The sequence below is a fragment of the Salmo salar genome, chromosome 11 (genome assembly GCF_965601325.2).
Source record: "Salmo salar chromosome 11, fSalSal1, whole genome shotgun sequence".
NCBI lineage: Eukaryota > Metazoa > Chordata > Actinopteri > Salmoniformes > Salmonidae > Salmo > Salmo salar.
Window position 1 is genome coordinate 96,972,570 of NC_138301.1, and position 18,666 is coordinate 96,991,235.

At 41.1% G+C, this 18,666-nt stretch overlaps 1 protein-coding gene across 2 annotated transcripts in view; it reads right to left on the reverse strand.

The window, feature by feature from the left end:
* Nucleotides 1-18,666, reverse strand: part of LOC106563268 (astrotactin-2) — a 537,304-nt gene that overhangs the window by 212,511 nt on the left and 306,127 nt on the right. The window contains exons 1-4 of one of the 2 annotated variants that reach the window (XM_082958176.1): nt 17,483-17,869; nt 16,961-17,066; nt 15,955-16,121; nt 15,193-15,381 (exon numbers count right to left, since the gene is read on the reverse strand). In XM_082958176.1, coding sequence (XP_082814302.1) covers nt 15,193-15,381; nt 15,955-16,100 — 335 coding nt within the window. In that variant the 5' untranslated portion in view covers nt 16,101-16,121; nt 16,961-17,066; nt 17,483-17,869. Of the gene's footprint in view, nt 1-15,192; nt 15,382-15,954; nt 16,122-16,960; nt 17,067-17,482; nt 17,870-18,666 lie in introns of those variants that run through there. The other variant, XM_014128700.3, reaches the window with a different exon arrangement.

The window sequence follows — 18,666 nt, forward strand, 5'->3', positions numbered from 1 at the left end:
GTCAAATATGTACTTTTAACAAAATTGACACAGAGCTCGATCAGGACACAGCCTTTCCCCAGAATTCCATTGCAGGAAACCCTTAACTTGTATTTTTTCTTCGGTACATGGGAATTTAACCTCAAAAGTTATTTTTACGTGGCCTCCGTATTCACACACAGACTTTTAACTGCAACAAGTCAATTTGATGGAAACACAACTCTGGTGGGAAAATGGGCAAGGGTTTCCTTTAGCTGGTAATTGCTGGCAATTGGTTGATATTTGTTTTTATAAAAGTTGATAAATAAAATTGTAGTGGGCCAAATTGTACAGGAGAGGCTGCCTATCATAGCCTACACCCAAATTTGCGCTTCAGCACCTTAACCTAGGCTACTGTTGATTGCGAAGGAGGCCTTTTTAATTCAAGTAAAACTAAATTTAGAGGAAAAAGAGTATGCCAAAAAGTGAAAAGCCTACAAGGGGAATTTAACTTTTAATATTGTAGTGGACGAAGATCAGAAGAACGCAGGCTACGGAGCAACTCCCTATTCATGCAGGATACAATTTTGAAACGTACATTTATTTATATTAATTTGTTTTATCATTATTATTATTGTAAGCCTATTTATTAATCAAAACCAGTTTTTTTTTTAAATATGCTAAACCTGTTTGGTCTAATTCTGTTAACTTCTCTAGGGTAGGGGGCAGTATTTTGACGTCTGGATGAAAGGCGTGCCCGTAGTAAACTGCCTGCTACTCAGGCTCAGAAGGTAGGATATGCATATTATTAGTAGATTTAGATAGAAAACACTCTGAAGTTTCTAAAACTGTTTGAATGATGTCTGTGAGTATAGCAAAACTCATATGGCAGGCAAAAACCTGAGAGAAATCCAACCAGGAAGTGTGGAAATCTGAGGTTTGTAGTTTTTCAAGTGATTGTCTATACAGTATACAGTGACTTAGGGTTCATTTTGCACTTCCTAAGGCTTCCACTAGATGTCAACAGTCTTTAGAACGTTGTTTCATGCTTCTACTGTGACTGGGGAGAGAATAAGAGCTGACTCAACAAGTGGACTGCCTGAGGCCAATGAGTTGTTTACTGCGCCTAAGGATGATTGTAAACATAGTTTGACATGTTTCTACGAACGGTAATGGAACTTTTTGACTTTTCGTCTAGGGTTTTGCGCTCACGCATTGTGCCTTTGGAATAGTGATCTGAACGCTCGAACAAACGGAGGTATTTGGACATAAATATGGAGTTTATCAAACAAAACTAACATTTCTTGTGGAAGTGGGAGTCCTGGGAGTGCATTCCGACGAAGATCAGCAAAGGTAAGTGAAGATTTATAATACTATTTATGAGTTTTGTTGACTCCAGAACTTGGCGGGTAACTGTATAGCTTGCTTTGATGGCTGAGGTCTGTACTCAGAATATTGAACAATGTGTTTCACAGTAAAGCTATTTTGAAATCTGACACAGCGGTTGCATTAAGGAGAAGTGTATCTAAAATTGTATCAACATTTATGATGAGTATTTTTGTAAATTGATGTGCTCATTCAGTTTTGGAGGCAAAACATTTTCTGAACATCACACGCCAATGTAAAATGTTATTTTTTTTATATAAATATGAACTTTATCGAACAAAATATACATGTATTGTGTAACATTGAGTCCTGGGAGTGAGTGTCATCTGATGAAAATCATCAAAGGTTAATGATTCATTTTAGCTGTATTTCTGTTTTTTGTGATGCCTCTCCTTGCTTGGAAAATGGCTGTGTGGTTTTTCTTGTCTCAGCACTGTCCTAACATAATCTAATGTTATGCTTTCGCCGTAAAGCCTTTTTGAAATCGGACAATGTGGTTGGATTAACGAGAAGTGTATCTTTAAAATGGGATATAATAGTTGTATGTTTGAGAAATTTGAATTATGAGATTTTTGTTGTTTTGATTTTGCCGCCCTGCTATTTCACTGGCTGTTGAATAGTGTGTCCAGCTAGCGTCCCACATACCCCAGAGAGGTTAAGACTTTTTCATTCGCTAAATGTAATTTAATTTGTCTTTTTAATTGTGTGCTCTATATTTAGTTTAAGATAGATTAAAAGTAGTTATTTTGTAAAATAAATAACACCAGCCTATTTATGCCAATTATTGTGTATGGTAGGCACTTGCCTTTGTTGGTAATTGCTGTAATATAGCCTGCTCAAAACTTTTGTGAAGGTTTAATCAGTTGGCAAGTATTTTGTTTCATTCTGTTGAGACATTTTCTTTGGCCAAATTAAGTTCCAAATGTAATGCTGTGTTTCCCGCAATATAAGCCTGCTCGTATTTTACCGATAAACATAATAAAGTTTTAGCTACCGCAAGCCTATGATAAGAAGGCAGTGTGCACCAACGCTTCAACTGACTCCGACGGTTGAACTTAAGGTGAGGAAGAATGTTTCAGGCCTAACAGAGCTACAATATAATGCTTATCTTTATACAAAATATTCTGATACAAAAATAACAAATTAGCCTCCTCCTGTACATCTACAGTTGAAGTTGGAAGTTTACATACACTAAAAATACTCATTTTTAAACCACTCCACAAATTTCTTGTCAACAAACTATAGTTTTGGCAAGTCGGTTAGGACATCTACTTTGTGCATGACACAAGTCATTTTCCCAACAATTGTTTACAGACAGATTATTTCACTTATAATTCACTGTATCACAATTCCAGTCGGTCAGAAGTTTGCATAAACTAAGTTGACTGTGCCTTTAAACAGCTTGGGAAATTCCAGAAAATTATGTCATGGCTTTAGAAGCTTCTGATAGGCAAAAAATTACTTGTGTCATGCACAAAGTAGATGTCCTAACCAACTTGCCAAAACTTTAGTTTGTTAACAATACATTTGTGGAGTGGTTGAAAAACGAGTTTAAATGACTCCAATCTAAGTGTATGTAAACTTCCGACTTCAACTGTATATGTATTTTTTTTACTGACAAACAAAATCAATCAATCAATCCAACCTGTGCAGCAGCAATTTGATGAATGGAGACATCTGTTACAAAACACCAAACGTTTAATGCATTCAAAGATTGTCAAGCCTTCGATACTGGGTAAACCTACAAATCAGATTTTATTTGTCACATGCGCCGAATACAATGCTTACTTATGAGCCCTTAACCAACAATGCAGCTCAAGAAATAGAGTTAGGAAAATATATTTACTAAATAAACTAAAGTAAAAAATAAATTAAATAGTACAATAAAATAACAATAACAAGGCCATCTACAGGGGGTACCGGTACCAAGCCAATGTGCGGGGGCACAGGTTAGTTGGGGTAATTTGTACACGTAAATAGGGGTAAAGTGACTATGCATAGATAATAAACAGCGAGGAGCAGCAGAGTAAAAACAAAGTGGGTGGGGGGTCCGGGTGGCCATTTGATTAATTGTTCAGCAGTCTTATGGCTTGGGGGTAGAAGCTGTTAAGGAGCCTTTTGGACCTAAATGTGGCGCTCTGGTGCCGCTTGCAGTCTATGACTTTGGTGACTTTGATCATTTTTTGGGCCTTCCTCAAGGTATGGAGGGATGTGTATTCTGTTTGTCAAGATTGATATAGTCTATTTATTGTGGTGTTGAAAACGCAAACCATGATATTGAAGTGCTCGAAGTCGGTATGTTTTGTTTATTGTTTGTGGTGCATGGGCACATAAACCTGTTGGTGCATAATTCACTACATGACCAAAAGTATGTGGACACCTGCTTGTTGATGTGACATCCCTCCCAATCTGTCTTCTGGGATCTCCTGTTTGGTAGTCTGCTTGTTGCAGAAGGCTAGAGGCCAGAGCCGGGAGGATCGTCAGCTGATGTGGCGCACCTGGGCATGATTGGCCTGCAGGCTATAAAGGGTGGCCACATCAGTCAACACTTTCTTCCCTGACTGGCAGACTGGCTTCCACCACCTTTTGGGTTCTTGGTTTGTTTGCACCATAAAACGCCCTCGACATACACTACTGATCCTACAGATGTGCATAGCTTGTTATATATTTGTACTTATTATTTTGTTTAATAGAGGTATTCCTTTTCACATCTAAGTCATGCATGGTCTCCCTTTGTTTTTATGAACTGTGAGCCAGGTCGTAACACACTGGGGGCTCTTCCAATTGGAGATTTTGGATATATGGTAGTTTGTTTGTAAATTTGAGAATTTGGTTTGGACTCCCTGTGCATAAGTTTGGAGCCCTGTGTAGGGATAGTAATTGGTGCCAAATGTATCTGTGTTGCTGCAATTCTTAGAGCGCGATGAGGTACTATTTGTTTGGGAGCCTAAGTTTGGGAGAATCATGCATTACTTGTTTTTCCTTAGGGGTTTTGTTTTGGTGGATGCTGGAAGGGAAGTAGCTTTTGTCCCCTGTGTTGGTCTACAAATCCATTTGTTTGTGACTATTTCCAAATCATTGGGGTTTTGTGTGCTGGTGTATGTGTTACATTGATTTGGTAAGGGTAGCAACTTGAGTTGGTAAGAGCCACACATCCCCTTGTAGGTTTCAGTGACTTCAAAAGGAGATGAGTCATTTAGTTCTCTCTAGTGTGTTGGAGACCGTGGGTAGTGCCAATTTGTGATAAATTAATTGGCTCAGGAGCACTTTCTTGGATTCAGATCAGTCACTGGATTTCCGGTTGCATTTCTGTTTACGATTGAACCAGTGCATAAATACCCCCTGCCAGTATCTGCATGAATACTAGAGTTGAGGTTAGGTGTATTAGTTAGAATTGGGCCGGGGAGGTTCCATTTTCTTCTTGGTGGTAATTCACATTTATCAGTGTACACTATGTACCATACTAGTCGTGCAGGCTTTTGTCTCAATCTAAATTGGTAATTTAGTTGAGTTTATCATGGCTAGTAATGTAGACAAGTTTGAGTGACCATCTGAAGCACTTTTAGAGCAGTGCACTAAAAAGCAGATGGCACAAATTGCTGAGCACTACAATATTGTATCGTAAACAATTGAAAGACATGAAGGCCAGTCTAAAAGCCAAACTAGTTGAAGGAATCCGAACTGTTCGAGATCCAATTTGTTACTTCAGTTGCATCACCAGGTGTCGCTGGTTTAAGTTTTGAGCAACAAGATTTGTTAATTCTACAACTAGAAAAACAGCAGATTAAACAGAGTTGGCAAAATGACATATGGAGCAGTATAAGCCAGACCCAATCAGAGGGTACGCTTAGGCAAGGGTCATCAGTTTCACCAGTAATAAACTATCCAACTGAGGACATTGTAAGAAACATTTTCCTCTTTGTTTGAGCGAGTAGCAGAATCTAGAGATTGGTCTGATGCAGATCGTACTTTACTGCTACAGTGTGTGAACTGGTAAAGCTCGAGGCCTATTCAGCGTTAAGTTATGCTGAGTCAGGTCTGTGAAAACGGAAGTGTACAAGCCTACAAATTGGTCCCAGAGACTTATTGGCAGTGTTTTCACAATTGGAAAAGGTGACAAGCAAACCTATGGTATTTGCATGTCATTTAGTGTCTCAGTTTAATTGTTGGTGCTCTGCCTCAGAGGTAGATACCTTTAACTGTCTGATCTGGTGGTAACTTGAGCAGTTTAAGAATTCAGTACCAGAGTGTATTGCAACTTATATTAGTGAGCACAAGGTGAAATCTCCTAGTGAGGCAGCAGTTCTAGCAGATGAGTGTCTTGATCCATAAAAGCTTTTTTATGGATCCTGGTAGTCATACTGAACATGCCTGTAAAGAGTACTTCTCCCCTCGCCAAAAGTTTAAGGTTGGGAGCAGATCAATGTTTTCCTAAGGTTGATCGTGGCATACCAGGTAGAAATTAACTGCCAAGGTAAGGAACACTGCAAAAATGAATGTCCTGTCCTTAAAGCAAACAATTCTGGTGGCAACTCAAAAGTTGTTTTCTGGCCTAGCAATGTCACTTAGTCCAAGTACTGTATATCAGCATGAGAAGCATGCAGAACCTTTTGGCAAAGCCACTGCTTCTGACTATGCTGCATACATTTGAGTGTTACATCTCCCTGGTATGACGTGATGAGAAAGTGCCAGTCAAAATCTTGCGAGACACAGGCTCTGTGGAATCATTTGTTTATGAATCCGTATTGTCTTCTGAGTCAGATAAAGGTGATTCTATAATAATTTGTGGGATGTTCATTTTTCCTGTTCCTGTGCATACATTGCAACTTGACTCAGATCTTGTAAAAGGTTCGTGTTGGTGTGCATCCTCATCTACCAGTTAAGGGTATTGATCTCATTCTGGGTAACCAGTTAGCTGGTGTACAGGTCTGGGCTGGGGTAACCCCCACCTTGTGGTTACACAGCAAACCCCTGTTCTCCCTGCTCCTGAGGAGTCAGAACTCTTCAGATAGTCCAGTTATCTATCCGGCTTGTGCAGCGACATGTGCCATGACGGTGTCAGTAACTGAACAAAATTGTCTGTTACAGAACTGTTTGACTTGCCTTTGCCTAAGCATCTCGTCTGTTTCTCATGATGACTTGGTGAAAGAATAGCAGGATGACCCGTCTTTGAAGGAGCTGTTTGACAGTGTTGCCAGCTGATGGGATAGAAGGCTCTGCACAAGGTTACTCGTTTCAGAACAGTGCTAGTTCGCAGGTGGGTGCCTTATGGGGAAAACTTTGTAGGTGATCCTATCATGCAGATTGCAGTGCCCTCTAACTTTCACCACACAGTACTTTAGACCTCCCATGTTAATGTTGCTGGACATTTTGAAGTTAGAAAAACGTATGACCGTATTTTGCATTACATTTTCTGGTCAAGGTTGAAACGTGACATTTTTGCTTACATTAAATCATGTCACACATGCTAGTTGACTGGTAAGCCAAATCAGTCAATTAAACCTGCTCCTCTGTATCCTATTCCTGCCGTTGATCAGCCTTTTGACCATTTGGTCATTGACTGTGTTGGTCCTTTGCCCGCTCTAAGTCGGTCAGTAGCTATTTGCTTACAGTGATGTGCCAAGCAACCAGGTATCCTGCTTATCCACTATGCATAACTACTAAGTCTGTTGTGAAGGCTTTAATCGCAGTTCATCTCTGTATTTGGCATTCCTAAGGTCATTCAGAGTGACCAAGGCTCTCATTTTACCTCTCACATGTTTGCACAAGTGCTACAGCAGCTGTGTCTAGCATAACCAGTCCTCTCGGGGTGCGTTAGTGTTTTATCAAACCCTGAAGTCTCACCTGCATGCATACTGTACAGAGCTAGATCATGATTGGGAAGGTTTGCAAGTCAAGTACATTTTGGATAACGATATTGCTGAACATTCTTGTTCCAGTTGGGCTTCACCTTGTCTGTTAGTCAAGAAGCCTGATGCATCTTTTAGGCCATGCACAGACTGTCGTAAAGTTAACATTACAAAGCCTGATTACTTTCCTCTTCCTTGTATGGAAGATTGTTGATCAAGTGGGTTCTGCAAAAAATGTGAGCGAGGTCAATCTTCTAAAAGGTCTCCTAGAGCAAGGGAAATGTGTGCTTTCATCACAACTTCCTATAAAGTTATGCCTTTTGGTTTTCGTAATGCACCTGCAACATTTCAGCACCTCATGAACTGTCTGTGGTTTGGATGGATGTGTGGTGTACTTGGATGACATGGTCATTTATAGTGACACCTTGTCTCAGCATGTCCAATGTATACAAGCACTGTTTGATAGGTTGGCTTGGACGCATTTGACAGTTAATCTGGCCAAATGTGAGTTTGATAAAGCAACGGTCACTTAGCTTGACTGACCACTTTTCCCATATGGTTCGCCCAGTGCATGTCAAAGTTGAAGCTGTTGAGCAGTGTCTGCCACCGACGACTAAGGAGCTTATGTACTTTCTTGGCATGGTTGGTTATCGATGCTGCTGTAAGAACGTCTCCTCAGTGGTAGCACCCCTGACCGACTTGCTTAAGGCTCAGATGAAGTATATTTGGTCGGACAGATGTCAAGCAGCATTTGAGAATGTAAAGACGTGTTCTGCTCAGTGCTTGTTGCCCCTTGTTTGAATGACCCATTCATACTCCATGTAGATGGTAGTAATGTAGGCGTTGGTGTGGTTCTGTTGCAGGCAGATGAGTTACTTCTCTAAGTTTAATTCATACCAGCTCAATTATTCTGTGGTAGAGAAGGAAGCGCTTGCGTTTATTTGGGCTCCAACATTTTGATGTGTATGTTGGTTCAGGTGGTACCTCTCGTGGTGTACACAGATACTAATCCCCTGACGTTTCTGCGGTCCTTGCAGAACCCAAATCAGAGGCTTATGAGGTGGGCGCTGTTTTTGCAGCTGTACAATTTGGAAATTCGCCCAATTAAGGGCAAATAAAATGTCCTTGCCGATGCCTTGTCCCGGGCCTCCATGCCGTAGTTTTGTTATTGTTTTGGCATAACTTGCTTGTGATCTCCTGTCTCCCGCTTGCTTCCCCAGTTCTTTCTCTTAAAGTGCACCTTAGAAACTGAGGTTGCTGAGGTGGGAGAGGGAGGGGTGGCCTGGATGGCAGAGGTGGGTCAGGTGATACAGGTGGGCGTTTGTTTTGTTTGGTAATAACTGATGCAATAAGGCTTTTTTGTGGGGGGGGGGTTGTTTCTGTTTGTGGTGGAATCCCTTTGTTGGGAACTATGAGCCAGGTCGTAACATTGAACATCTCATTCCAAAATCATAGGCATTAAAATGGAGTTGGTCCCCCTCTTTGCTATAACAGCATCCACTCTTCTGGGAAGGATTTCCACTGTAGGTTGGAACATTGCTGCAGGGTCTTGTTTCCATTCAGCCACAAGGGCAACAGTGAGGTCGAGCACTGATGTTGGGCGATTAGGCCTGGCTCTCATTCGGGCGTTCCAATTCGTCCCGAAGGTGTTCGATGGGGCTGAGATCAGGGCTCTGTGCAGGCCAGTCAAGTACTTCCACACGATCTCGACAGACAAACCATTTCTTTATGTACTTTGCTTTCTTCATGGGGGCATTGTCATTCTGAAACAAGAAAGGACCTTTGCGGCAACCAACTGTTGCCACAAAGTTGGAAGCACAAAATCATCTAGAATGCCATTGTATGCTGTAGCGTTAAGATTTCCCTTCACTGGAACTGAGGGGCCTAGCCCGAACCATGAAAACCAGCCCTAAACCATTATTTCCTCCTCCACCAAACTTTACAGTTGGCACTATGCATTGGGACAGGGAGCGTTCTCCTGGCATCCGCCTAACCAAGATTTGTCCGTCGGACTGCCAGATGGTGAAGCGCGATTCATCATGCCAGAGAACGCGTTTCCACTGCTCTAGAGTCCAATGGTGGTGAGCTTTACACCACTCTAGCAGACGCTTGGCATTGCACTTGGTGATCCTAGGCTGCTCAGCTATGGAAACACATTTCATGAAGCAGCATATGTTAGGAAGAACCCTACAGCCTTGGGCTTCTGTTGGGACTTTGCCCTGACGGAGAAAATTACCTGGTCTGGAAAACAACCCTTAGTCTCCTATCTCTTAGTCACATCCCCTAGCTGCCTAGCAGTGTTTTTCCTAGCCCCTTTAGCGTTTTCATATCTGAAGGAAGTGGATAGGTGTCAACAAACAGGTGGAAGGAAGCTCCCCTAAGTCCATTGGTAAGCTACAGGAGGCGGTAGTCTGCGGTTCAGGGCACCAGGCACATTGTTCAAATCATGCTCCATATATTAGGGCATATCAGCTCCTGCTATCTAGCTCAAACTCATCTCTATGTCCAGTGACTATGATTAAATCTGACAGCTAACTGTTTTATGTGCTCAGATCAGCGTTTATTTGCAGGTCAGGGAATTGTTTTAGGAGTAAATTTATAATCAAACAATTTTGAGTCATAACATTCCTGTTACATTCTGTATACACTGATTGCCGGGGCATATGCTTAAAAAAAAAATGTATTACAGCATATCTGCAGGAAGCAGATTTACAAATCCAAACCCAATTGCAAATGCATGCACTCGAGTGTGGTAAAGTGAAAGCAATTCACAATGTATGGCAAACGCCCTGATATATCAGAGGCAATATTTAATATAACACGCTACCTGTGATCACTAGATAATTAGATTAACTTCTATCTCCCACATTTCCCTCTGCACTATTGATGCAAGGGAGTGAGGAGGAAGCTAAGGGGGATGGGTGGGGTGGCAGTGGGGTCAATCTATATAGAAAATATTTTATAGGGGGAATTTGAAGGACATGAGTGCATTACCATCATTCTGAGAGAAATGTCTGTTATACGAGTGAATACTTTAAGCCACAGAAAGAAAATGAGAATGTTAAGGTGGTTTGTATTTGTTTTTAGAAACAAAAGCTGGAACGACCTCAAAGATTAAAGCCACTTTGAAGAAATGACAGATTTGAGATAATACATTTAGTTTCCTTGGTGTCTGTCTTTAAATCCATAAATACACAACAATAATACCCTAAAGGCAACATGTCAATTGAAAATGTTACTTTTCTCAACTTGCCATCTGATATCAACTATCCTTCATCTGTAGTTCAAACTGTCACAAAATTACATCGACACTTGACATAATATAGCCTTTGAATAAAACATCACGCCTTTAATTTATTTAATTGGATAGCTGGTGGCCTTTTATTAATGATTACATTGTCTAGACAAACAGCGAAGTAACACTGCACTCTAAGTGAATATCACCCTTAGGGCAGTACAACATGTTTCCTTCCAAATGAAGACACACTGGTTGGTGCTGCTGTTGTACTCTGCTGTTATACTCTGTCACACCAAACGGATAATGCTTTTGTATTCAAATGGCACATACAGAGCAAAGCATGACCGACACCAATCCTCACCGGCGGCCATCTTAAAGGAGATAACTTGCCCCCTGTCATCGCCCTGTGGCTCGCTGGTACACCCATTCTAACTGGATGAAAATGAATCTACCAAAGTCAATTCTGGTTCTACCTCCACGTAAGAGCAGCTCCCACTCAGCCCAGTCAAAGCTCTTCTCGGTCCTGCCACCAATGGTGGAACAAACTTCCCCCTAAAGTCAGGACTGCGGAGTCCCTGCCCATCTTCCCGAAAACGTCTGAAACCCTACCTCTTTGAAGATTATCTAAAAAAAACTCACGGCTCCCCGCTACAGATGCACAAAGATCAGGCCCCAAAACATGCTAACCTCTTACCATTACCAATAACAGGCAAAGTTAGCATTAATGTAGAAGTGTACAGAAACATTCCATTCTTATTTACAATAAAAATGACTCCAAAAGGAGACAATGCATGATTTACCATTAATTTCTATTGGGCACAGCATTATCCAAAACAAACTGCAAATTCATCCAACAAGTTTGTATAGTCACAAACTTGATGTGGTCATTGACTGCTAGGAATATGGGACTAAATACTAAACGTTTTACTAAATATAATACACTAAGTGAATTTGTCCAAATACTTATGACACCTTCAAATGGAGGGACTAGATACATAAAGTACTTTCATTTCTAAACGGTAAAACAGGTAAGTATGAAAATATCCTCCAATAAAAAGGTGACATTCTGTACTGTCACCTCCATATAAAACATTTGATCTCAAATCCAAAATTCTGGAGTCTAGACCCACATTAAAAGTTTTAGCTTCACTGTAAATTCCTCAGAATTAAAAATGGATGCATAGAGAAAAGCTGTGCCATTGAGTCTTTTGTCTGAAAAAAAATCCATCACTGAGGAGGATACAAGCATGGCACAAAATGAGATATTATGAATAAGTTATTGCTGAATTGCCCTCCTTTTATCCAACTTTCTTACTCTTTCAGGTTCCTAGCCACCCACATGATCAAGGTATCCTTGTTTTAGGAAACATAATGAAGCACATACTTGAAAATAACAACCAAAAATTACGACCAAGCACTTATTTATCCGGGGGTTAATTAGGATCAGTTCTCTGAACTTGTCAAAAACACGCATAACGTTACTGCTACATGCAACAAATAGGCTCTGGACAAAATGATGGACTTAAATGTTATGATACCTCAGCTTGGCTGTAATATTGTGACACTTATAATAACTGAGTATATCATACAATAGCAGCCATCCTACTTTATCCTTTTGAGTTAGTCTGTTATGACCATATTTAGTTATCCTGATCAGAGTCATTCAGAACAACAACAAAAAAATCTAACAAGAAACTATTCGAGACTTTCCTTTGTTTGGACTAACACAGTCATTCACACAATCTTTATAGAGTGGGAGAAAGCTGTTAAGACTGTGGCCATAATTGGCAGAGATGGGAGCGCCCATATAATCCCTCGAACAAATCAGTCAGATCGATAAGAGTCAGGAGGGGCAGACGGCGTTGATCTGACGGGGGAAGCTAGTCGTATGGAGTGCTTAGACTAGCAGCTATTATCATCACTGTTATAACTGGACATGGCTATGATTGAAATGCACTTTCTTGCCATGTTATGTGTCAGGGAATGGGTAGAGCAGTGAACAAGTTAATGAGAGGTAAGAGTTAGTGTGTGTGTATGAGTTAGAGGTCGACCGATTAATCGGAATGGCCGATTTCACGTTTTCATAATCGGTATTTTTGGACACAGATTAGCTTATTTTTTTTGTAAATTTTTTTGTATTTTTCATTTTTTTTTTTTACACCTTTAACTAGGCAAGTCAGTTAAGAACACATTCTTATTTTCAATGACGGCCTAGGAATGGTGGGTTAACTGCCTTGTTCAGAACGACAGATTTTTACCTTGTCAGCTCGGGGATTCAATCTTGCAACCTTACGGTTAACTAGTCCAACGCTCTAACCACCTGCTTTACATTGCACTCCACGAGGAGCCTGCCTGTTACGCGAATGCAGTAAGAAGCCAAGGTAAGTTGCTAGCTAGCATTAAACTTATCTTATAAAAAACAATCAATCATAATCACTAGTTAACTACACATGGTTGATGATATTACTAGTTTATCAAGCCTGTCCTGCGTTGCATATAATCGATGCGGTGCGCATTCGCGAAAAAGGACTGTCATTGCTCCAACGTGTACCTAACCATAAACATCAATGTCTTTCTTAAAATCAATACACAAGTATATATTTTTAAACCTGCATATTTAGTTAATATTGCCTGCTAACATTTAATTTCTTTTAACTAGGGAAAATGTGTCACCTCTTGCAACAGAGTCAGGGTATATGCAGCAGTTTGGGCCGCCTGGCTCGTTGCGAACTGTGTGAAGACTATTTCTTCCTAACAAAGACAGCCAACTTCGCCAAACGGGGGATGATTTAACAAAAGCGCATTTGCGAAAAAAAGCACAATCGTTGCACGACTGTACCTAACCATAAACATCAATGCCTTTCTTAAAATCAAAACACAGAAGTATATATTTTTAAACCTGCATATTTAGCTAAAAGAAATCCAGGTTAGCAGGCAATATTAACCAGGTGAAATTGTGTCACTTCTCTTACGTTCATTGCACGCAGAGTCAGGGCATATGCAACAGTTTGGGCCGCCTGGCTCGTTGCGAACTAATTTGCCAGAATTTTACGTAATTATGACATAACATTGAAGGTTGTGCAATGTAACAGGAATATTTAGACTTAGGGATGCCACCCGTTAGATAAAATACGTAACGGTTATGTATTTCACTGAAAGAATAAACGTTTTGTTTTCGAGATGATAGTTTCCGGATTCAACCATATTAATGACCTAAGGCTCGTATTTCTGTGTGTTTATTATATTATAATTAAATCTATGATTTGACAGAGCAGTCTGACTGAGCGGTGGTAGGCACCAGCAAGCTCGTAAGCATTCATTCAAACAGCATTTTGCCAGCAGCTCTTCACAATGCTTCAAGCATTGCGCTGTTTATGACTTCAAGCCTATCAACTCCCAAGATTAGGCTGGTGTAACCGATGTGAAATGGCTAGCTAGTTAGCGGGTGCGCGCTAATAGCGTTTCAAACGTCACTCGCTCTGAGACTTGGAGTAGTTGTTCCCCTTGCTCTGCATGGGTAACGCTGCTTCGAGGGTGGCTGTTGTCGATGTGTTCCTGGTTCAAGCCCAGGTAGGAGCGAGGAGAGGGACGGAAGCTATACTGTTACACTGGCAATACTAAAGTGCCTATAAGAACATCTAATAGTCAAAGGTATATGAAATACAAATCGTATAGAGAGAGAGTCCTATAATAACTACAACCTAAAACTTCTTACCTGGGAATATTGAAGACTCATGTTAAAAGGAACCACCAGCTTTCATATGTTCTCATGTTCTGAGCAAGGAACTTAAACGTTAGCTTTCTTACATGGCACATATTGCAGTTTGGCGTTCTTCTCCAACACTTTGTTTTTGCATTATTTAAACCAAATTGAACATGTTTATTTGAGGCTAAATTGATTTTATTGATGTATTAAGTTAAAATAAGTGTTCATTCAGTATTATTGTAATTGTCATTATTATAAATAAAAAAAATTGTCTGATTTAATCAGTATCGGCTTTTTTGGTCCTCCAATAATCGGTATCGGCGTTGAAAAATAATAATAATCGGTCGACCTCTAGTATGAGTTCCTGCCTCATTGTCTTTGATTATGGCAGCGTCCCCCTGCAGCCTAACATTTGTCTTTGTTATCAGCCAGACACTGGGGCTTTGAGAGGGCTGACAGTGTTGTCTGTCACAGCACTGCGGGATTCCTCCCCAGCCAGCTGCACTGTGCTATGTGAGAGCTGCTGATACACATAAGATGTTCCACTGTGTAGATATCTCACTCACCAGCACTGATAAAAGGAAACACTGCTTTTTCATGATGTTGACACGTCCTCTGAGATTTCTCTCTGGAATAGTCCAGAGAATTCAAACCGCCAAGTTCTCATTAAGATTATTTTTGTGAGCAGGGACTGATGAGAACAAATTTCCCAGAATCCAACTTGGATGCATTGGTTTTGGAAATGTGTATTCTGACTTAAACCATACAAAAGAATAAAAAAACTAACAAAAAGGGTCCGTAGAGTTACTTTACCACACAAACCAGTCTGTTTCTGTTTGAGCGTTGTCTTTGTCATGCAACCCAAGCTAAAAACCAAGTGGTAGAAATACAGGTAAAAATAGTCCCAACACATTCACCAAGTGGCAGCACAGGTGGCATAAACCTCTTGGGAAAGCTTCTGCTACCTAACTACTGTACATCCCAATAGCCACATGCCACAAAGTACTGCACAGCAGTGATATGAAGGACATATATTCCTCTGGGGGAGAACTTACCGGAAGGTCATCTGGAAGACCTGTCCCAGGTTTACTTGCTGGCTCTTGTTGTTGTAGCCATGCAGCATCTCCCCAAACAGGGTGTCATTGAAGCGGACATCCTGTCTCTGGCACTTTGGCCCCTCACAGTTCTCTTTCTGGAGAACACATGAGCGTCCGTCTGACCCCAGCTTGTACTCCTGCACACACCTGAGTGGGGAGGGGAATTCATGTGTCAATGGACATGCATAAAATCATAGTGTATACATTCAGGCACTGTACACACGGTAATACATGCACACACACACACCAGCATACACACACACAGTAGAGAAAGTGTACCCAACTCATAGAAATAATAGATTGCAGGAGTATGTATGGTTTAGCGGTCTAATATTTCAAATGAAAGCCCTTGTGTAAGCAGAGCAAACATTTAAATCCGGACTTGTCTGCATTAAAGACAAACTGTCGTTGGAGTTGCACATTCAGCATTTTCTACTTCAGAAATGGCTGAGATGCACAAACCTAATGCTAATGAAACACACAGAGACACACAGGCAGTCTCATGATTTAGCCTATAGTAGAATACCATATCCTCGTTCTACACTGTACTCTGCCAACGCGGAGGTGAAAATGAGGCTCAATCCCACAGCTGAGATCTGTGAATGAGGATCAATCTTACAGTAGAGTTGTGTAACAGTTGTTTTGGCCATCTGTTTAGGTAAAAGGCTCTAGCTTTGTTTTACCCTTTAACTGTTCAATTCTGATCACTGACTGACTCACCCACAGAACATGAGGACGTTGCTGGAGGTGGGGTCGTCTGGTAGGGGCACCAGCTGTTGGAGACACAGCTGCTCACAGCCACCGTTGAAGCCATCCGTGCAGTCCGTGCCCTTTGAGTAGTCATAGCAACCCATGCCGTCCTTCATTGGCCGCAGCCCGTCGGGACACTGGAGGGGCAAGAGATCGACACAGTAGTGGGAGAGAAACAGACAGACAGAGAGAGAGAATAAGTAGGGGTCAACATATGTATGCAGATCAGGACCCAGGAGACAGACAGAGCATGGTCTGCTCCAATTAACAACAACAAAGAACTTCATCTCCCAGAGTTCCCCTCTAGAGTCAGTGGGGATCTGATGAAGCAGGGATGCAAACTGGTGAGGGTCCAAAAAGGTGACACTTTTCCCGCCCCACTGAAACATGCAAAAAAAATCCTGCTAGGGGAAAATGCTGGTTTTAACTCATTAAAACAACAAAAGAACATCTACATGATCAGTCTGTGTGTAAAATAAAAAGTCGTTAATGTGAACCTAACTCACAGCTAAAAAAATGTAAAGAAAGCAATCCAATGTTATGTTGCCTTGACTTTACTGCAAATGGCACTCAAGTCCTGAGAAACAAACAATACACTAATATTGCAGTTAGCCACGACAGCCTTTATAATAGAACGCTTGTGACCACACAAATATTACACTTGGAAAAACATCTTAAGTAGAAATAGAATGAAACAAACAGACATTGGAATTTTGCTCTATTATAGTGGCCACTATAGACATCGATCAAGTGCACAAGGCTACATGTGTGTAAAAATAACGTTCACTGAGTAAACAAATAAATAATCCCCCTAGCTCACACACACACACGTGTTACTGTCAAATTCACGACAACAAAAACTATCGTTGGGCCACACTGCACATTATTACATTGTACAATTTCTGCCTGTGGACATCTGTTCTACAATGTGCAAGCAAAAGTGAGAAAGCGGGAAAGTGTGTGGTGTTCCTTTCACCTCTATAGTGGCATCCAGCTAAAGCCAGGCCCAGCTCCAGCTACACTTGATCCCTGAATCCACTTGTTTAACAAGCAACGCCTCATGTTCACCTAATTCTCTCATTCTGAAAATTAACCACATAACGTTACTGTAGCGGGAAAACATTAGTTAACAGATAGTGGGTAGTTTGTTAGCTAGTTAACATTTCACACAGATTGCCAGGGTCCAGTAAGCAACTAACGCGTTATAACGTGAGGAACGGCAAGGAGTCGTATACGCAGTGAATACTATAGCGAATTGGTTAGGTTTCTAACGTTAATGTTAGCTCATCTGATGTTGTAACGTTAGCGAGCTAGCTAGCTAACGTTAGCTGTCTGACTTTATTAGCAAGCTAATTTTCACACTATAAACTCAATTATTTGATCAGATGAGTTTGCTAATGTTGCTCAACATTTCTCTGGCTAGCTAACGGACAATAAGATACATCTGGCAAGATACTTAACAATGCTAAAACTTGTTCCACCACACTTTCTCCCTCACCTCAAACTTCCCAAATGCCAGTTGTTTTTTGGTTACAGCTCATGAAGTAAGCTTCATCACCTTCTCACCCCGGTCTCCATGGTCAGGCTTCTCACCTAACCTTACCTTTTCGTTGTCGTTCAGGGGACGCGCTGCTGTAACTGACACGCTGCCTTTCCGGAGAACTAGTAACTGGTTCTTTCTTCAGTCGCGTGCTGCTCTGCATTCTGTTGTTATGTGAACGATTGGCTGAGCCTTGGATACAGCCAGTATTGCGCCAAACGGGCATCACTCGAACGCTTACAGCCAGTAGTGATCCAACCCTCCCACCACCACAACTTTTCTCATCGCATCTACACGAATCACGCAGGTCACCTATTTTGGATTCAAAACGGCGAATTTCGCCGAAAGCCGACTAGTTTGCATCCCTGATGAAGTGTTTGGCAAATCAGGGAAAGCAGTCAGAGCAGAGCTCCCCAAATGAGTCTCAACCACATGCGTAAACTTCACCAGAGACTCAACTCACTCGGAAAAGGCATATTGTTTACAGCGCAAGTACGCAGTATAAGCGCATACAGCTCCTCCAAATACTTTTCAAATGAGCAAACGGTTGTATTTAGACATCATTTAAAAAAAATGGCCTGACAAAAAGTGACTTATTTATAATGACTTGAGGCCTATGGTGTGTGTTTACTCTAGATTAGTAGACTGATCTGAAAGCGCTGCTGGAGCAGAGTACAGTTTAGGGAGTTAGTGTTGTGATAACCTGACAGTGTTGCTATCGCACAGTGGTAGTAGCAGACAGTCCCTGATGTTTTAGTGATAAGATGACTGCACAATCCAACTGCTCAAAAGCTTTCAGAAGTAAATTAATCCTAAATGTTGTAGTCATTTCAGACACGTTTTAATTAACTGTCAATTGCACCTCTTTATAGTGTAGGCCTACACTATAATCACGATGTGGCCATTACATAAGAAAAACCAATACAACAATAGGTTTTGCCTGCTATTTTATGTGAAGTTGCCAGGACCACCATCCTTTCATGTAATCCAAAACCAATCTGATCCAACACCTACTACACACAATCACACTGAACGTGTGTATTACCACATGCAAACCCCCCAAATCTCTCTTATCTGATGAAAATCTAAACAACCCGGTGACATCTCTGCTCTGTGATCGTAGTGGCTGCTGTTGTCGTTGT